This window comes from Gekko japonicus, unplaced genomic scaffold (genome assembly GCF_001447785.1).
Source record: "Gekko japonicus isolate JY-2015 unplaced genomic scaffold, Gekko_japonicus_V1.1 scaffold1346, whole genome shotgun sequence".
Taxonomy (NCBI): Eukaryota; Metazoa; Chordata; class Lepidosauria; order Squamata; family Gekkonidae; genus Gekko; species Gekko japonicus.
Window position 1 is genome coordinate 368,504 of NW_015162521.1, and position 20,053 is coordinate 388,556.

Sequence of the window (20,053 nt, forward strand, 5' to 3'; positions counted from 1 at the left end):
GCTTGTGCTCAGGTGTATTTCAGATGTGCCTGTACAGTCTCTTCCTTGGTTCCATCTCTGCTGAGGTAAAGGATAGGTATCTTGGTACCCCATTTGGTAAGAAAGTTAACTGCCTGTGCCGATTCCTCCCCATTCTCTGCTAATGCAACTTAGAGCCAGTTTGGTGTAGTGGTTAGGAGCGAGGACTCGAATCTGGGAGAACCAGGTTTGATTCCTCACTCCTCCACATGCAGCTGCTGGTGTGACCTTGGGCCAGTCACAAGTTGTCTCAGAGCTGTTTTCTCAAGAGCAGTCCTCGAAAGAACTCTCTCAGCCCCACCTACTTCACAGGGTGTCTGTTGTGGGGTGGGGAAGGGAAAGGAAAGGAGATTATAAGCTGCTCCGAGACTCCTTCGGGGAGTGAAGGGCGGGGTATAAATGCAACCTCTTCTTCTCCTTCTCCTTCTCCTTCTGATTTGGGAGCCTGGGTATTCATTAGCTTGTTGACTTTTCAGATGTACTTGTTGCCAGTTGAATTGGTTTTATGCGAAGATGCTCGCTGTTTCCGTGACGATTCCCACTACTAACATCTGCCCTGCTATAAATGGGCACAAAAAACCTTACCTTCCTCCCAATAAGACCAAAAAGTGGAGACAGACATTTTCCAACACCCTCTAAATTTGCAGGTGGAACAAATTCCGAGAAGCAGGCTTTGAGTGCGCAATTAATTCCACGTCCTCATCAATGTGCGAGGGCTTATTCTGTGGGGTGCTTGGTTTTGGAAGGCGCGTGTCACTTACTGCCTTCTCATTTGGCAGCGCAGAAGAGAGTTCTCAAAGTAGGAGCTCCTTGGAAAAGATTACGCTTGGCTTCTCCGGTTAGTTATATAGGAACTGGGGCAGAGGAGCAAGCGCAACTGCGTTTCAGTCCCATCTTTCTTCCGACCCACCCCGCTGTTGCTAATTGCAATGGGGCTTCTTTATGCGTCTAGACCCAGATGCTTTGATTTCTGTTTGCTGACTTACACGATCCCTTGTCTCTCTCTCTCGACTCTAGAAATGGAAGCCTTCCATGGAACGGGATCCCGGAGGTGTCCCCACAGTACGGCATAGGGTGAGTACACAGTAGAGGGAGACGTCATCTGCAGTACAGAGGCCTGCCTTGGGTTTTTTTAACAATGACCTAAAGCAGGGGTGTCAGACATGCAGCATGGGGGCCGGATCAGGCCCCCAGAGGGCTTCTATCAGGCCCGCAAGGGACTGGCTGTCTCCTGCTTCTTCCTCCCGTTCTGCTGCTGCCGTTGTGTCATAGCTTGCTTTCCTAGACTCACTCAATCGCTCAGGAGAGATAGATAGGCAAGCTTCTGCTCCCTGCACTGGGCTGAGGCTCCCCCCAGATTGCAACAGCACAGACATTTTGATGCAGTAATTCAGAGCAAGAGGTGTCAGTTATCAGAGACTGTTAAATAAACAAAATATTGCAAGCATGCTAATGTTTTGAGCATGTTTTTATTTTAAGTAAAAAAAAAATCTTTGTGTCTGCGTCCTTTATGAAGTTTATATCTCCGCTGCCTGGCATTACATTTTATGACACACATGGCCCAGCCCAACAAGGTCCAATTTATGTCAAATCCGGCCCTCCATAACAAATGAGTTCGACACCCCTGACCTAAAGTACCAGACCCGCTTGGAAGAATGCATGTTTAGAGAATTTGGAAGGAGAACTGAGGGCCGTGTGGGGATAAGAGGTTCTGCTAGATGCGCAGATGGTGGGGTAGGGATTGAACTGCACCAAATGCTAACTTTCTGCCCGCTGGAAATTCTGCTTGGTATGCCTCTGGGTTACCATTCAGCTGACCTCCTCGGGTTCCTCCCTGAAGCCGAGAGCCGTACATTATCTCTCTCTCCACTCATATTGTCAGGATTTTGTTGCATTATATATTTTGTTTCCCAATTTAACAAGAGGCCTGTCAAGGTGCTTGACTTGGGTGGGAAATGCCCTTCTACCATCCAAGACAGCGCAGGATCAGAGGAACAGTGCTGGGCCTAGAGCCAGTTTGGTGTCGTGGTTAAGTGTGCGGACTCTAATCTGGGAGAACCGGGTTTGATTCCCCACTCCTCCACTTGCAGCTGCTGGATGAACTTGGGCAAGCCATAGTTCTGTCAGAGCTGTCCTTGAAAAAGAACAGTTTCTGTCAGAGCTCTCTCAGCCCCACCCACCTCCCAGGGTGTCTGTTGTGGGGTGGGGAACGGAAAGGCGTTTGTAGGCCGCTCTGAAACTCCGAGTGAAGGGCGGGCTATAAATCCAATCACTTCTTCTCTTCTCTTCTTCTCTTGTTCATCCCATGGCACTGCCAACCTGGTTGACAGGCAGTGGGGCAAGCACTTCTGTACCCCCCAAGTCTTTTATGCAGAGTGCCACCACCAGGCAGGCAAAGGATGGGTTCAGGCCTGGAGAACTCAGCCCACCCAACCGCTTTATTGTTCGGTTTCTATTAGTTTATTTATTTCAAAAACAGCAGGGGAAAAAAAGAACAGCTTTGAATTCCTGCCTCTTGATTTCACGTGTATCGCCCCGTCTCTTGCAGTAGAAAAGAGCAAGAGCTCAGTCCCACCTTAAAGGCTAACAAAATTTGTGGCAGGGGAGGAGCTTTCATGAGTCACTGCTCACTTCTTCCGTGGCCCATTCTGCCTCTAGCATTTGCTCCCGCTGAGCTCCCAAACCCACACTGGAACAGAAGAAGATGGGGCTCACAACCGGGCCAACACCATACTGACTGCAGAGTCACCCCTGAATGGCCATAAAATGGCCATAAATCTATGCAGACAAGTTACCATAAAACGGAGAGATCAAACGGAGTGAAAGAGGCATGCGGTCTGGACACTGCCAAACTTGCTTAACGTAAGAGCCCCATAGAATAAACGTCAAATGTTTGAGAGCCACAAGACATGGGAAATATTACATGCCTTTACTGGGAAATATGCAGATTTGCTTTTTATTAACATTAAACGAGAACAGAGGTCGATTCGGGGGGGATCGCGGGGATCGCAGTTCCCCTGGGTGAGGTGTGGGGGGCGGGGCACATGACGAAGCCCCGCCCCCTGCTTCCGACTGCCCCGCTTCCGGCCCTCATTCAGCCAGGAAAAGGCAGGAGAAGAGGGAGGGTAAGTTGCTTCCCCCCCGCCTCTCCCCACCCCTGCCTGCCTGGGGCCAGGGAGGGCCTTGGCGGGGCTTCCTCGCACTCCTGCCGGCCTTGCAGGTCCACCGCCGGGCCCCTGATGTCAGGGGGTGTGGCATATGCTAATGAGTTATGCTAATGAGTTCCCCTAGCTCTTTTTCTACGAAACGACCCCTGAACGAGACTGCCAAAAATAATAACAAAAGCGGTAAAAGCAGATATTGATAATGAATGTTTATTTGTCCAGTGATATTTGTTTGCTAATATTTAGCTTCCCCAGCCGCCCTGCTGGGAGCCGCACAATATGTGTGAAAGAGCCGCATGCAGCTCCCGAGCCACAGTTTGGCCACCCCGAGCTATCCCATCTCTTGTTTCTCTTGGTGAGAATACACTGTGTGTTTATATATACAAGGTCTGCATCCATCCACATTCATGGACTTCTGAGCTCTGCCTGTAATACCTTAGCCCCAATAATCACCAGTAGGGGACAGAGCAAGAACAGAAATAAAGCTTTCCTTGTTGAGGAGGCTTACAGTGCCGTGGGAGGTAGATGGGCCAAAGATAAAAGGCACATCCAGGTTTTGATAAATGTGTCGGGAGGGTAGGGCAGTTTGTAAAAAAAAAGGGTGAAGTCTGGCGATACCGTAAAGCCTTTGACAAGAAGTGGGTTATAAGTAGAGATCCATTTGTCAGCCTGTCTAAATAGGCTGAAGAATGGAGTTGGGCCATGAATGGCAAATTTCTCCTTTAAAAACAATACTACTTATAAATGCAGAATTCTGGAGCACTCTTATCATTGGTGAAATACTAAGGCGACTTTTTCTCTCCCTCCTCTCTTGGACAAGGAAAATTCAGGAGGGACAAAAGGAAAGACGAGCCCTTCTTTTCACAGAGAGAGCTTAAAATGTGGAATTTGCTGCCAGAGGATGTGGTGATAGCCACAGTAAACTGCTTTAAAAGGGGATTAGACAGATTCATGAAGGATAAGTCTGTCAGTGGCTACAAGCCATGGTGGCTGAGGGGAAGCTCCACCTTCCGAGGCACTGAATCCTCTGAATCCCTGAGCCAGGAGGCAACTTCAGAGGAAGGGCTTGTCCTCTCTGCCTCGTTGTTGGCCGTCCAGAGGAACTGGTTGGCCGCTGTGTGAGACAGGATGCTGGACTAGACGAGTCATAGAATCACAGAGCTGGAAGAGGCCATACAGGCCATCTAGTCCAACCCCCTGCCCAGTGCAGGACCACTGGCCTGATCCAGCAGGGTTCTTCTTGTGTTCTTAAATGCCTCGAAGAAGTGCATATGGTCTCGAATGCAGGTGGGATAAGCCAGTGCTGGGCATAGGTGGTAGTCTATCCTGTACTGGTCAGTAATGGTGTAAACTACCATAACCCCCCTCCCACGTACTGTGACATTGGTTTGATTTTTCTGTTAGGAAGCCTTTCTTGTTTTAGACTAGAATAGATTTTGGGAGATTAGAGTTCATGAAAAGAAGTTCCAGCGCAGGTGAGGCATCCGACGTTCCCGGCATCGCAACTGAATGAGTCGTCGCGAGCGGGGGGAGCTTTTCTGGGCGGAGCGAGGGACAGGTAACAGGACTGCACAGGGGAGCCTGAGCCCTCGTAGCCTGATTGGCCGAGAGAGTTTGCATTCCTTTTTGAGCCCCTGGCTTCCTCTTGGAGGGCCTATGCAGCTGGCACCTAAAGGCTGGATCTGTCAACTCGCCTGCCCGGTTTGATTTCGGTTGCTCAGAATCACCATCTGCTCTGAGCATGACCTGGCATGAGAGGAGACAGTCAAGATCCTCTGGATTCGCGGAGCTCAGGCCCCTCCCTGAGCGTGCTCATCCCTCCCTCCTCAAGCTGCAAAGTCTTCTCAGATTGCTCTGGTTTTTTAAAAAATTAAACTTTCCACTTTACTTTTCTCCTCCAAAAATAAATACGAGAATAAGATTTAAACACACACAAAGCGACGCTTCCGCACCCAAGGCTGTTCCCATGATTTACCAGCCCAGAAGGAACAGAAGCCCGGCTCAGATTTCATTCAGCTGGCAAAATACATTCTCAACCTTCCATCGTCATTTGGCTCAGTGGCAGAGCCTCTGCTTGGCATGCAGAAGGTCCCAGGTTCAATCTCTAGCATCTCCACTTAAAGGACCAGTCACTCGTAGAGATGTGAAGGCCTGGGAAAAAACTGGAAAAATTTGAAAAAAACCCAGTTTTTTTCCTGAAGCCTTTTTTGTTTTTTTTTGAAAAATTGGAAAAAGAAAAGAAACGAAAAAAAATTGATTATGGAACGTTTTATTTTAACGATGAATAAAATATTTTAAGATAAGGTGTTCAAATATTTTCCAAATCATTTCTAAAAATATACATATATGGTATCAGATTGATCTAATTTCTGTGCACTGAGGACAAGCAAGTCCTAGGTTACAAACTGAACTCTCCAATGCAAGAACAAGATGCATTTCTTCCTTTAGGAGGTGCTACTGTCAGAAGAAAATAAAAAGGTTTCAGTTTTGTTTTTGCATGTGGGTGGGTATTCTGTTTGTAATTATTGTTTGGGTATGCTATATCTTTAATATGCTAGTTGTGATAATTTCATGCCAAGTAAAAATGTCCATAGTCATATTTTATGTTCCTAAAGTAACAGAATGACTTTCAATCTGGAAAAGACAAAAGAAATGCTAATGTAGCATTTCCCCCCCAATTTTTCCGAAAATTTCCGTTTCTCCCCAAAAAAAACTGGAAAAAACCCAGGGTTTTATCCGAGCTTCAAAATTTCCGGAAATTTTACATCTCTAGTCACTTGTGATGGGAAAGACCTCTGCCCGAGACCCTGGAGACCTGCTGCTGGTCAGACTAGACAAGACAGACCTTGATGGACCAAGGGTCTGAATCAGTAGACAGCAGCTTCATGTCTAATTCACAGGCAAACCCAAACTTGCCTTCAGTCCTGTCCGAGCTTCCTCTCCGAGCTCACTTGGTTCCACCCAGGTTCAGTCTCCCGTTAATCGCCCAGCATCTCCAGTTGAAAGGACCAGGCAGCAGGTTAGAAGAAAGATCTCTGTAGGGGACACTGGAGAGCTGCTGGCGCCAGTCTGAGTAGACAGTGCTGCACTTGAGGGACCGCCGGTCTGATTCAGTAATATCAAACACTCGTCAGGGAGGCTCTAGGCCAGTGGTGGCGAACCTATGGCACGGGTGCCAGAGGCGGCACTCAGAGCCCTCTCAGTGGGCACGCGTGCCATCGCCCCAGCCAGGCCCAGACCGTCAATAAAGTGTGGAATTCTCTCCCAAATAATATTTATTTATTTATTTTTGAGATTTCTATGCCGCCCTACCCAATGGCTCAGGGCGGCTAACGACAAGTTTAAAAATTGAATACAATAAAACACTGTTACACGTATAATAAAATCTGGTGCTGCAAAAGCCTACATAGAATTACACGAAACACAGCAACCCACATTTACCGATAGAATTCTTAACAGCGAGAGCGCCAGGAGCAGTATTTCACAGCACAGTCGGGCAACGTCTGCATTTGGGATTGCTTTCCTTACTGTGTTTGGGTCGTCTTAAGTTAATGTATGAGTTGTTTTTTCTAAAGTAAAACCTCAGTATTCAGGTTAAATTGCCGTGTTGGCACTTTGCGATAAATAAGTGGGTTTTGGGTTGCAGTTTGGGCACGCGGTCTCTAAAAGGTTCCCCATCACTGCTCTAGGCTGATCCTGCATTGAGCAGGGGATTGGTTGGCCTCTGCGGCCCCTTCCAGCTCTGTGATTCTGTGAGTGTAAGGCAGCTCCATGTGTGTTCATGTATGCTATCAAACAAAGACTGAAGACTTTTTATGTAGTTATAAGTAAATGTTCTGGTCACCACACCTCAAAAAGGATATTTTAACATTGGGGAAAGTGCAGGAAAGGGCAACTCGAATGATAAAAGGGTTGGAGCACTTTCCCTATGAGGAAAGGTTAGAGCGCTTGGGGTTCTTTAGCTTGGAGAAACGACGGCTGAGGGGTGACATGATTGAGGTTTATAAGATTATGCATGGGAAAGAGCAGGTAGAGAAAGAGGTACTTTTCTCCCTTTCTCACAATACAAGAACTCGTGGGCACTCCATGAAATTGCTGAGCGGTCGGGTTAGAACGGATAAAAGGAAGTACTTCTTCACCCAAAGTCTGCTCCATATGCTTATCTAATTCCCTTTTGAAGCCGTCCATGCTTGTAGCCGCCACCACTTCCTGTGGCAGTGAATTCCAAGTGTTAATCCCTCTTTGGGTGAAGAAGTACTTCCTTTTATCTGTTCTAACCCGACCGCTCAGCAATTTCATGGAGTGCCCACGGGTTCTTGTATTGTGAGAAAGGGAGAAAAGTACCTCTTTCTCTACCTGCTCTTTCCCATGCATAATCTTATAAACCTCAATCATGTCACCCCTCAGTCGTCGTTTCTCCAAGCTAAAGAGCCCTAAGCGCCTTAACCTTTCCTCATAGGGAAAGTGTTCCAACCCCTGTGGAGTCTTGTGAGCAAAAATTCTACTTTGTGAGCTGCTGGCATTAAAGTTGTGAGTGAGCGATTTGGCTACTGCATAAATTAGTGTGCTCTGGAGCCCTCCTTCCTGAGCGAAGACCAGGATGTGTGAGCCGGAGGCTAAAAAGCTGTGAGCTAGCTCACACTAACTCAGCTTAGAGGGAGCACTGGCCAGGACTTTTTTGGCCCTGGCCCTCGCCTGTTGGAACTCCCTGTTGGAAAACGTCCGTGCCCTGCGGGAGTTATTACCAGCGTTCCCTCTAAGCTGAGTTAGTGTGAGCTAGCTCACAGTTTTTTAGCCTCTGGCTCACACATTTTTGTCTTAGCTCAGGAAGGAGGGCTCCAGAGCAAATTAATTTATGCAGTAGCCAAATCACTTGCTCACAACTTTAATACCAGGAGCTCACAAAGTAGAATTTTTGCTCACAAGACTCCACAGCTTAGAGGGAACATTGGTTATTACCTTTCCGCAGGGCATGCCAGGCAGAGATGTTCCGCCAGGCATTCAGTTGAGGACAGTGAGGGCAGTATGACACCTGCCACTCTCACATGCTCCCCCCCATCCTTTGTAACCCCTCCCCCTAGGAGTCTGGGGAGCGGAATTTCTTTTTCCCCCACCATCTTGGAATGTATGTTGTTTATTTACTGCCGTGTTTTTAAGCAGAGGATAGGACCCGAAGGAACGGGTTTAAATTACATGCAGAAAGGTATCGGCTGGATATTAGGGAAAACATTTTCACGGTCAGAGTGGTTCAGAAGGTGGGATCAGCTGCCTAGAGAGGTGGTGAGCTCCCCTTCCCTGACAGCTTTCAAGAAGAGGCTGGGCGAATATTTGTCAGAGATGCTTTAGGCCAGAGAGCCAGTTTGGTGTAGTGGTTAAGTGCGCGGACTCTAATCTGGGAGAACCGGGTTTGTTGCCCCACTCCTCCACTTGCACCTGCTGATGTGACCTTGGGTCAGTCACAAGCTCTGGCACAGCTGTCCTTGAAAAAAGAGCAGTTTCTGTCAGAGCTCTCTCAGCCCCACCCACCTCACAGGGTGTCTGTTGTGGGGAGGGGAAGGGAAAGGAGTTTGTAAGACGCTCTGAGACTCCTTTGGGTAGTGAAGGGCGGGGTATCAATCCAATCTCTTCTTCTTCTTCTTTAGGGTGGTCCTGCAATGGGCAGGGGGTTGGACTAGATGGTCTGTGTGGCCCTTTCCAACTCTGTGATTCTATGAATTTTAACATTGGTTTTAAATTAACTTACTTATTGTGTTCTCCTCTGTCGTAAGCCGCCCTGAACCCTGCTTGCAGGGAAGGGCGGCCCAGCAAATCCAATTTCATAAATGAATAAAGTTGAGACTGTTGCAAGTGCTTCCTGGATTGTCCCTAACTCATCTCTTCTTCCTTCCAGCAGAAGAAGCAGTTGGGCACAGTGAAAGAGCGGAAGAAGGCTGGCCGCCCACCCAAGCATCCCACAGCCATGCTCAAGAACAGCGTGGTAAATACTTCCTCCACTTTCTCATGGGGCTTGTTTCTGGAAGGGCTGAACTGTGACCCCTGAAGAAGTGACTTGGAAAGCCTTTAATACCTGTGTGCACGAGGGTCACGGATCAAGGCACCTCTTTCTCCCTCCGTCAGCCACGTTGCGGGAGCCAGTTGGGTCCGCCAAGAAGGCTGCTCTCAGAGTGAGGCAAGAGGGGTCATCCATGTTGGGAGTGGATGGGAGAGGAAGGGTAGGGGCTTTGGCCCCAGGCTCTGATATGGACCTCAGTTCTTCACTGCTATCTTTACATAAGTACATAAGAGAAGCCAGTGTTGGATCAGGCCAATGGCCCAGTCCAACACTCTTGTCACACAGTGGCCAAAAATACCAGGTGCCCTCAGGAGGTCCAGCAGTGGGGCCAGGACACTAGAAGCCCTCCCACTGTTGCCCCCCACCCCCAAGCACCAAGAATACAGAGCATCCCTTGCCCCAGAGTCCCTATCTATATCTCGTGGCTAACAGCCCCTGATGGACCTCTGCTCCATATGTTTATCTAACTCCCTCTTGAAGCCGTCTAGGTTAAGAACATGAGAACATAAGAGAAGCCAATGTTGGATCAGACCAATGGCCCATCCAGTCCAACACTCTGTCACACAGTGGCCAAAAACACAAGGTGCCATCAGGACAAGCCCTCCCATTGTTGCCCCCCCCAGCACCAAGAATACGGAGCATCACTTGCCCCAGCCTGAGAGTTCCTATCTATACCTTGTGGCTATTAGCCACTGATGGACCTCTGCTCTATATGTTTATCCAATTCCCTCTTGAAGCCGTCCATACTACTGTGGAAGTGAATTCTTTCTGCCTCTTTCCCCTGAGATCAGATTATAATATAGGAATTCTTGAAATGCGTGTGTGGCAGAACAAGCCCCACTCTTGACCTGCAGACCTCGGTCTATCCAGACTTCCAAGGTATCGGCACCAGTGGTCGTCCAAGGTCTCCACCAGTGTTCCCTCTAAGCTGAGTTAGTGTGAGCTAGCTCACACTTTTTTAGCCTCCAGCTCACACATTTTTGTCTTCGCTCAGGGAGGATGGTTCCAGAACAAACTAATGATGTAGCCCAATCGCTTGCTCACAACTTTAATGCCAGTAGCTCACAAAGTAGAATTTTTGCTCACAAGACTCCACACCTTAGAGGGAACATTGGACCCACCTGACTTTCCCAGCACATAGAAGGGCTTTTCTCTCCCTCTCCCAGTTCAACCACTGCAACCACTTGGCCTTTGTAGGAATTGCCCAATGGGAGGACCAGTGTTCCCAACATACCTTCACTATGTTGCTGTTCTAAGGCCCTGCCCTTGTGCCTGCGTCTCCTGCTACCCAGCATCTGGTTACCATGGGGACAGCTTACTGCCTTGTGCGCCACTTGCCAGCTAACTGCCCCTCCCCCCCTTCTGAGGTCCAGTTTGGTGTAGTGATTGAGAGTGGTGGACTCTAATCTGGAGAACTGGGTTTGATTCCCCTCTCCTGCACATGCAGCCAGCTGGGTGGCCTTGGGTCAGTCACAGTTCTCTCAGAGCCGTTCTCTCAAAAGTAGTTCTCTCAGAGCTCTCTCAGCCCCACCCACCTCACAGGGCGTCTGTTGTGGGGAGAGGAAGGGAAAGGAGATTGTAAGCCGCTCTGAGACTCCAACTCTTCTTCTTTTTCCTGATGCATCAGTGTTCCCGCAACAATGATGATCTGTGTGATACAGGCAACTGCTACCAGCATTAAACTTTGTAAAGCGTTCATTAAAAAGAAAATGTCCTTACATATACGTTCAGCACAGCAACAGATTGAGCAAGGGATCCAAAAGAAAAGTGTAAAACACAGTTTCTCTGTCCCCCTCTCTGTACATGCCCTAGAGGATGTTAACCTGAGGCAGCCACTTTAGCTTTAAAAGTTAACCGTGATTCTAAAGGGTTCCTATTAGGGATGGGCATGAACTCCCAAACGAACCCCGGTGTGAGCACAAACCAGGCCGGTTCATGGTTCGCGAAATTGGTTCAGGACAATGTGTCTCTCATGATCCGCCCATGTTTTTCATGGAGGTTCATGGGAGACACGTTCTTGGGCTCCAAAGGCATTTAAATGCCTTCAGATCTTACTTCCGGGTCTGGCGGCCACCTGGAAGTGATCCCTGAAGGCATTTAAATGCCATTGGAGCCCACCACCGGCCCACAGCCCCACCCAAGTGAGCTCTGAAGGCATTTAAATGCCTTAGGAGTCCACCTCTGGGTCCGGCCAGCCTCGGTGAGCTTCAAAGGCCTTTATAGGCCCTTGGAGCTCACTCTGGGAGCTCAGTCAAGCTGGGAGGCCCGACTCAATCAAGCTCCCAGTTTGGGCTTTTTTTTTTTTTTTTAATAGGCCTTATGTGCCCACTTGGGGCCTGCCCATATAAGGGGACATAAGGTCTATAAAAACGAACCATGAACCCCAACGAACCACAATTTTCCTGGTTCGTGCCCATCCCTAGTTCCTATTCTTTTGGAGCCCCTGCTCAGGCTTGCAGTCCTGCATAAGGCAATGGCCGCCTCCAGCAGACCCCGGCTGAAAGCACGGCCTGCCTCAATGGAATCAGCCCAAAAGAGACCCTCCTTCTCATGCCCAAGACTTTATCATCTCGCTTTCTCCTCCCACTGATCAGGTCAGGTCAAAGCTCTTCCTGAAGTCTTTCTAGCACCTTAAGTCTTCCATATCTCTGTCCCCTGCTGGGTGTCCCTCCACAGTTCATCCAAATGTCTTGTCTGTCTCCTCCCTCTCCTTTTCCAAGTAGCTCTTCTCTCTCCTCCTCTTGTAAGCTGCCACGGAATCTTTGTGGTTCACGTACACTGCTCACCCCACGCAATCCAGTCCAATGTGACTTTAGGGACAATGTCCCAAGCAAGGTGAAGGAAAACCTGATGCTTGAGTGAGCTGTAGCAGTGCCGGTGGTAGGAAGGGAAGGAAGGTGCCACTGGCTTAGGCAATGGATGCATAAGATCTTGTTCGGGGTTATGTTGGAAGTAGAAGAATAAATCTCTTGACTTGTGGTTCATGGCCATACGTAGGCTTAGAAACTTGGAAGCCACATGGGGGGCCGGGCAATGTGCTGGGCAGTTGTGGGAACAAATCTCTTCTCTACAATGAATAGCCTGGCCCTGAGAACAGATACAAAGCTGGCTACTGAAATCCTTTTGGAGGTTAGAACATAAGAGAAGCCAATGTTGGATCAGGCCAATGGCCCATCCAGTCCAACACTCTGTGTCACACAGTGGCCAAAAATACCAGGTGCCATCAGGAGGTCCAGCAGTGGGGCCAGGACACCAGAAGGCCTCCCACTGTCCCCCCCCCCTCCAAGCACCAAGAATGCAGAGCATCACTTGCCCCAGACCTAGAGCTCCTAGCTATACCTTGTTGGTCTTTATCTCAAAGCATAGCTGCCAGCAGCATTTTGTGAGGCCTTACTGAGCGGGTGAAATTCAGTGTGCGCATGAAGCCTGCACAGATTTAGAACATCTGGGAGATGCTGGAGGAACCCTGTCTGCACCCATCCATCCCTTGCTGTAACCAGATGACATAGCATTGAGTGAGAAAATGCAGCTGCCCACTTCGCAGTGTTCAGAATGAGGATTTTGAGTGAATCCCCCTGCCCTAGATGTTCAGCACACCACACACAAAACCCCCTGGGGCTGACTGACATTCCGGGAACAGCTTTGTGCTGTCTCTAGCAACTTCCTCGGGAGGCCCACCTGCTACGGGTCCCAGATAACAGCCGCTATGTGTTTGTTTTGGCAACATTCTCTAAGTTGTAGTCCACATTTCTCACTGAGACTCAGGGCGGATTACACAGCATGAGTCAATACAGGCAACAGCATGGGGCATCCGATAAACCATGTAAAAGGATTAGGATTCTCGCTGTCTGATTTATAGTCCACCCTTCTCACTGAAGGTCGAGGCAGATTACACACCGTAAATCAATACAATCAACGGGATGGGAAATCCAATAAGCAGTGTTAAAGGATTAGGACTCTCTCCTTCCTTCCTTCCTTCCTTCCTTCCTTCCTTCCTTCCTTCCTTCCTTCCTTCCTTCCTTCCTTCCTTCCCATCCATCCATCCATCCATCCATCCATCCAATTTATTGTCTGTCTTTCTTACTGAGAGTCAAGGAAGATTACACAGCATGAGTTTATAGTTACAGTCGACAGGGTGGGACATCCAGTGAGCAACATAAAAGAATTGGGATTATAGACAATCTGAAACCAAGCAGAAATCTGAAACAAAGCTGCAACAAGGCGTATTAACATGACATGTTAAACGATGGAGAAATTATATAGCAGAAAATACATATAACTACAGATAGCACATGTTCACCATTGATCTTCTGTGCAGCCCCGCATGGGGACTGTGCATGAGCAGGCTTGCTATCAGAGAGGTTTTACAGCTAAGAGCCTCCGGGGGCACCATGTGCCGAAGCCAGAAACTTTTTCCCGCCCAGGGACCATGAACTCCTGCGCAGCAGCGCCCTCCACTACCAGTGTTCCCTCTAAGCTGAGTTAGTGTGAGCTACCTCACAGTTTTTTAGCCTCCTGCTCACAGATTTTTGTCTTAGCTCAGGAAGGACGGCTCCAGAGCAAACTAATTTATGCAGTAGCCAAATCGCTGGTTCACAGCTTTAATGCCAGTTGCTCACAAAGTAGAAGTTTTGCTCACAAGATTCCACAGCTCAGAGGGAACATTGTCCACTACCCTCGGTTCCTCTTTTGCTGCCAGAGGTCATGCATTTGAATCTCCCTACCGTTGCCATGATTTTGCCTAATTCCGAGGCTCCTGAATCATCGACATGGCTCAGAAAGCCCTTTTTAAGAAGTGCTCCCGCTGCCGGAGTGAAAACGACCCGGACCCATGAACACGACCTTTGTCTGTTCTGTCTGGGTGAGGGGCATCCTGTGGTCACTTGTCAGGCCTGCCAGCATTTCACCCCAAAAGCCTGGGGGGGGGGCAGGGCTTCGAAACTGAAGGCAGGCCCGCGGGGAAAGGCCCTCAAAGCCCCCGAGCCTTCGACAAAACAGGCTGAAGCAAAGTGCCGAAAGCCGCGTCTTCGGTATCTCAGCCGGTCACGCTCACGCCCATCGTGCCTCGTCTGAACCTCCAAGCGAAAAACCTCAGGAGAAGACTAAGGAAGGGTGTAAAGTGGCGCCCCAGCAGGGAACAGGTTTCTGGCTCTGGCACACAGTGCTTCCTGGAAGCTCTTAGCTGTAGAACCTACCTGATAGCAGGCCTGCTCATATGCGGTCCCCGTGCGCGCCTGCACTGACGATAACTCGATGAACAACATTTACAGGTAAGTGCAACCCTCTTTTATATGCAGTAGTATAGTCTGCAGTCCCTTCCCCTTCATTAAAGCCTGCGTCTGAACCATCCCATTATAATATAGCCCTAATACATGCCAACCTAGCAGTTCGAAAGCAAGAAATTGCAAGTAGATAAATAGGTACCACTTCGGTGGGAAGGTAACAGCGTTCCGTGCGCCTTGGTGCCGGCCACATGACCACGGAAACGTCTTCGGACAGCGCTGGCTCTTCGGCTTTGAAACGGAGATGAGCACCGCAACCCTAGAGTCTGACTCGACTGGCTTTCGAGCAAGGGAACCTTTACCTTTTAATACATGTGTAAAACTGCCCTCCTGAATATTATGTAGCGTGCAGAATATCAGGAGAATGGGAACCTTCCTATCAGGTTCCTGACTTCATCTGACAGGCCATTCTGTAAGGTGGAAGCCACAACAGAGGAGGCCATGTGTATGGGCAATTTATTTATTTATTTAATCCATCTATACCCCGCCTTTCTCCCCATGCATTCACCACCACCACCAGCCCTTAATTCGGCAAAGGCTCCTGCCACGTTGTTTCCGTCTCCAAATGAGCTCCAGTGTTTGTGCTCCTGAGCGTTAACCGTAGGCTCTTCACAGCTCCTCTGGTTTTGACTGCTTTCCCCCCACCCACGCAGCGTACCTCAAAAAGCCGGCGGAACCGGAAGTGCGGTGAGTGCGAAGCCTGCCAGCTGAAAACTGACTGCGGCCGCTGCGACTTCTGCCGGGACAAGCCCAAGTTCGGCGGGGGGAACCTGAAGCGCCAGAAGTGCCGCTGGAGACAGTGCCTCCATTTTGCGATGGTTGGTCCCTCTCCTCGTTCACCCCCCCTTGGCGCTCTCTCATCTCCTTGACCCGCCTTCTCTCCCTTTCCCTGCTTAAATGCAAGATGGCTTGCTTTGCATCTGAAGTGCAGTAAACCACGCTTACAACCCCCCGACATTAGCCAATAGATATTAGGAGCTAGACTAGTTTTCCAGTCAGTCCCGAGAACCCTGCGCATTCTCAGATCTCACCCCAGCATGTGCCGGTGTGGTTGGCCCACTTGGACGGTGTGCTCCCTCTCTCCCGTTGTCTTGTCTTCTCTTCTGCATGTTGTGTCACCTCGCATCTAATCCGGCCGTGTAATAGAATGCTTTGCTGGTTCAGATCAAGATCCATTTAGTCCAGAAGCCCAAGCTGGATATGCAAATTCCCCCAGTTTGTTCTCGGAAATCTGGAAGCAGGCTGCCTCTGTACGTGTAAGTTCCCGGGAATTGTGATAGGTCTCGTCACAGGTCTGGTCCACGACAGGCAGTATCTTACGGTGTTGTAAGCTGGATACGCTTTAGTGAAGAGCTTTCCCCCCCCTGTGTTTCCTAAACCTTTGGTTGGCCAGCTTTATTTATTTATTTATTTCAGCATCAAGGCACAGCTGACTTAACGGTGACCCCATAGGGTCAGAGGTAGTTTGCCATAGCCTACCTCCACGTCATGACCCTGGTGATCCTTGGAGGCCTCCCATCCAAATACTAGCCAGGGCTTCTGGAGATGTGATGAGATTGGGCTATCCTGGGCTATCCAGGTCAGGGGGCTCCAGTTTTATTGGGTGACTTCAGTTCCTGGCACGGAGAGAGTGGTAACTTGTTCTTTCTCTCCACGTGTCTTGCAACCAGTGTTCCCTCTAAGCTGAGTGAGTGTGAGCCAGCTCACAGTTTTTTAGCTTCCAGCTCACACCTTTTTGCCTTCGCTCAGGAGGGACGGCTCCAGAGCAAACTAATTTACGCAGCAGCCGAATCGCTCGCTCACGACTTGAATGCCAGTAGCTCACAAAGTGGAATTTTTGCTCACGAGACTCCGCAGCTTAGAGGGAGCATTGCTTGTAACTTGGATTAAATTGTAACTCGATTAAATCTTTATCATGTCTTCTTCTCCCTTTATACTCCAAGGCTCCTTATATCTGCCCTTACCTTTTTCCGTGTCCTAGATTCAGGGTGATTGTTATGCTGTTGGCTCTTAGTATGGGAAGAATGGGATATGGTTTTGAAGCACCCGGGGTATTTTATTTCAGACATTTATATCCTGCCGTTGTACCTGAGACGATGGCTGCATAAAGTAAAATAATAATAATAATAATAAAATTGCACAAATAAAGTCAGAACCAGCAGTAGGTAGCTGGCCGATCAGATTAAACATCACCGAAAGCAGATGTGATCACTGTTAGGAGCTTACCGTCTAGGAATCTGGCACACGAAGCCAGGGAGGGCACGCCAAAGTCTTGGTACAACCACAGATAAGGCCCTGTTCTTCGTGGCTTTGTGTCTTGCCTCTGGAGGCAGGGGAAGACTATGGAATCAGAGCCTCAGAAGATCATAATACCTTTTTCTTCCCTTGCTTTCCAGCTGCTACGGATGTAATATTTCAATAGACCCAGTAAAGGAGTTTTACATTAAGAAGCTTTAAGGGCCGAGTGTGCCAAAGGTCAGTTTTGAGCAGCCCTTTCTCCCCGATGCAGAAATCAGTTCAAAGTTTGAATTTGCTGAGACCTCACCCTTCATTTTGGGCAGAATTGCTGTCAGTTTAGGAGCAGGTAGGCATTGCAGCAGAATCACAGGTAGGGGTACGCATTTGCCTTCTGCTCAGACTAGACTGCCAGTGAGTTTCTGCCCTCTCTTGAGCAAACTGTACAAAGGAAAGAGACAAAAAGGGGTGGTGATGTTAGCATTTAGCAAAGAGCCCCCCCCCCCTTTAACATTTTCATGTGGTTGGATGATATGTCTTATTGTGCCAGTCTGGCTGATCACTATTGTTAACTTGGCAAGGAATATTCCCCCAGCTCAAGCTGGCCAGCGATTCCGGGAGTTGTTTGTGTCGGGGGCGGCCTTGCTCACTCGATCAAGTCCCCTGAATTATTCTGCTCTTCTAGTCCCTTTAGTGCAGAACACCTTCATCTGCTTGCTCACTGGGGGCTCTCTCTGCCTGCGGTGGGTTGGATGGGATGCCCTTTGAGTGCTTGCTGGCCCTGTTTGGTCTATGAAAAAGGATCTCAAATCCAGAGTGGATCAGTTGAGGGATGCAAGGGATCTGCTTGCCGTTCGTGGACTGTTCCCCTTAACTCAGGCTTGTAAATAGCCTCTTGCACGGTCTCCTGTGGTGAGTGACAGTCTTTCTTCCCATGCATGGACGCTTTTGGAAAAGCACTGGCTAATTTAGACTATTCTGGTGTGTTCCAGTGGCCCCTTACAGGCTAGCAATTGGTGTGTGCGCGTGGGCTCATAATTCTTGTGAACTTACTTGCAAGATGGTCATTGTGATTTCCTTTTGTACGAAGGTGCCCACCGAAAGTTGGTACACACGTCTGTTTCTGAACAGTTCAGACACCTGCAAGAAGGGGGGGAACAGAAGGTTTGACTTTTTTTTTTTTAAAGAAAGCAGTTGTGTGGTCAGGGCTTTGAACACTCACGTGCTAAAAAAAAAAGGAGATGGAATTCTGAGCATAGACAGTCCATATTCTGCCCTCAGTTATGCTAACCCAGCCCATCTGCATGGTATCTTTCTTGCATGGTGTTTGCCATTTTTGCCTCATCTTTGCTTTGTCAGTGGTAAGGTCACTGGAAGCCTGCCCCCAACTCTTAAATGTTTCCTCTCTGGCTCCCGAGATTTCTGCAAGCTTTATCTGCGCTTTTTCCAGGTATATTTTAAGTCGTTCAGACTCCGAAGACTTCTGGCTAAACAAACAACTCACTCATAATAAAAGCTGAGATCCTCAGGAAATGGAATTTTGTGCCTGATGCCACATTCCATGTCTCTCTCCCCACCCCCCACTGTAAAATCATGAAATACACTACCTTCTATATGACTCGTGACTGAAATGAGAACTCTGCCAATCAGCGCGAAATATTCCAGGAGTCAGAATTTTGTTCTTTGTAAACTGTGCCTGAAGGTATTCCACAAGGAGAGTGCTTTCCGTGTGTTTGTGGGAGATGGTGGGGAACTGTCTCCTCTAGCAAGTTTGGGCTACAGCCACATTTGTCACAGTGTTCCCTCTAAGCTGTGCACGTGAGCGGCCGCTCATTGACACAGGAAGCCCCGCTCAGCAGCAGTCTGGAGCCGCACAGGGTTTCGCACTGCCCATTGCCCATTTTAAGATAATGGCAGTTCTGTTCTGCTCAGGATGTGAACTGCTCTGCTCAGTAGGGGGAAAAAATTAGAGGGAACACTGGATTTTGTAGGTGGGCAAGACACAACCTGATTACGCCACAGGCAGGGCCGGCTCATTCATAGGGGAGGCGGTCACCTGAAGTGGCGGATTTGGGGGAAGGGTTGACCACCTCTCTCCCTGCTGACGTCACCGCTGCCTCTGCACCCATCCAGGAGCTAGATGGGCTAACGCTTCTCTTCACCTCTCCCGTAGGCCTCTCTCAAACCAACACAGCGGTGAATTCCCTGTGAAAAGTGTCGTTGAGTTGCAGTCCACTTATGGCGACCCCGCACGGTTTCGAAGGCAATAGGTGTTCAGAGGTGGTTTTCCATTTCCCACCTCTGCGTGGCGGCTCCAGACTTCCTCTGCAGCCCCCCCATTCGAATACCGGCCAGGGCTGACCCTGCCTAGCTTCTGAGTTATGATGAGATTGAACTAGCCCGGGCCATCCAGGTCAAGGCAAAAGAGCTGAGCAGAGGCGGTTTACCATTGCCGGCCTCTGTGTAGTGACCCTGGACCTCCTTGGTGGTCTCCCATCCAAATACTAACCAGGGCTGACCCTGCTTAGCTTCTGAGACCCGACAAGAGCGGGCTAACCTGAGTCATCCAGGTCAGGGGTGCGTTCCTTGCAGGACTTCCTGAAGTCTCATGTAATGTCGTGAGAATTTGGGAGGAGCCATGCTGGGATCAGAGGGAAGCTGGGGGATCCGTTGCTCCTCTGGCTCCTTGGGTGGGGGCAGCAGCAGCAAGTCTGGGGGGGCACCTGGGGGGGGGACCAGTGCCAGTGCGGTGGGGAGCAGAGGCAGTCGCTTCAGGCAGTAAAATGCTTTGAGTCACAACTAAGCATAGAGCTCTATGTGTATTCGTCTGCAGGCATGAAGGCTGACAGGTCCAGGAAGGGTAACGTAGGCTGCAAATACTTCCCAGTAAGACTCAGCCTCAATGTGTCGTCTGGGTGTTTTGGCCAGGAGCTACATTTCTTACTTGTCTCCTCTTCCCAGCCCGGTCTTGGTCTTTGACCTGATGTGTTGTACTTCCTGTCTCTGCTCTTTAAATCTGGGCCCGCTCTCCCTTCCTACCCTGCTCGTGTGCTGTTCTCTTGTGTGCACACGGTCCAAGCATCGAAGCAAGAGAATTGCACCGGAGCACAGCAAATCCAAAGAGGAGAATAATGGAAAGCTGCTTATAGAAGATGGGTGACAAAGTGGGTGGGGAAGATATGAGACATACGAACATAAGGAAGAGCCCTGCTGGATCAGACCAGTGGTCCGTCTAGTCCAGCATCCTGCCTTACACAGTGGCCAACCAGTTCCTCCGGAGGGCCAACAGCAGGGCATAGAGG

The 20,053-nt window shown here is 49.3% G+C and overlaps 1 protein-coding gene across 9 annotated transcripts in view; it reads left to right on the forward strand.

The window, feature by feature from the left end:
• The window catches only part of MBD1 (methyl-CpG binding domain protein 1), a 105,798-nt gene that overhangs the window by 71,626 nt on the left and 14,119 nt on the right, over positions 1-20,053 (forward strand). For 8 of the 9 annotated variants that reach the window (XM_015406236.1, XM_015406238.1, XM_015406240.1 and 5 more), the window contains 3 exons: positions 1,036-1,092; positions 9,073-9,159; positions 15,170-15,334. In XM_015406236.1, the coding sequence (XP_015261722.1) occupies positions 1,036-1,092; positions 9,073-9,159; positions 15,170-15,334 (309 nt within the window). The remainder of the gene's footprint in view (positions 1-1,035; positions 1,093-9,072; positions 9,160-15,169; positions 15,335-20,053) is intronic. The other variant, XM_015406237.1, reaches the window with a different exon arrangement.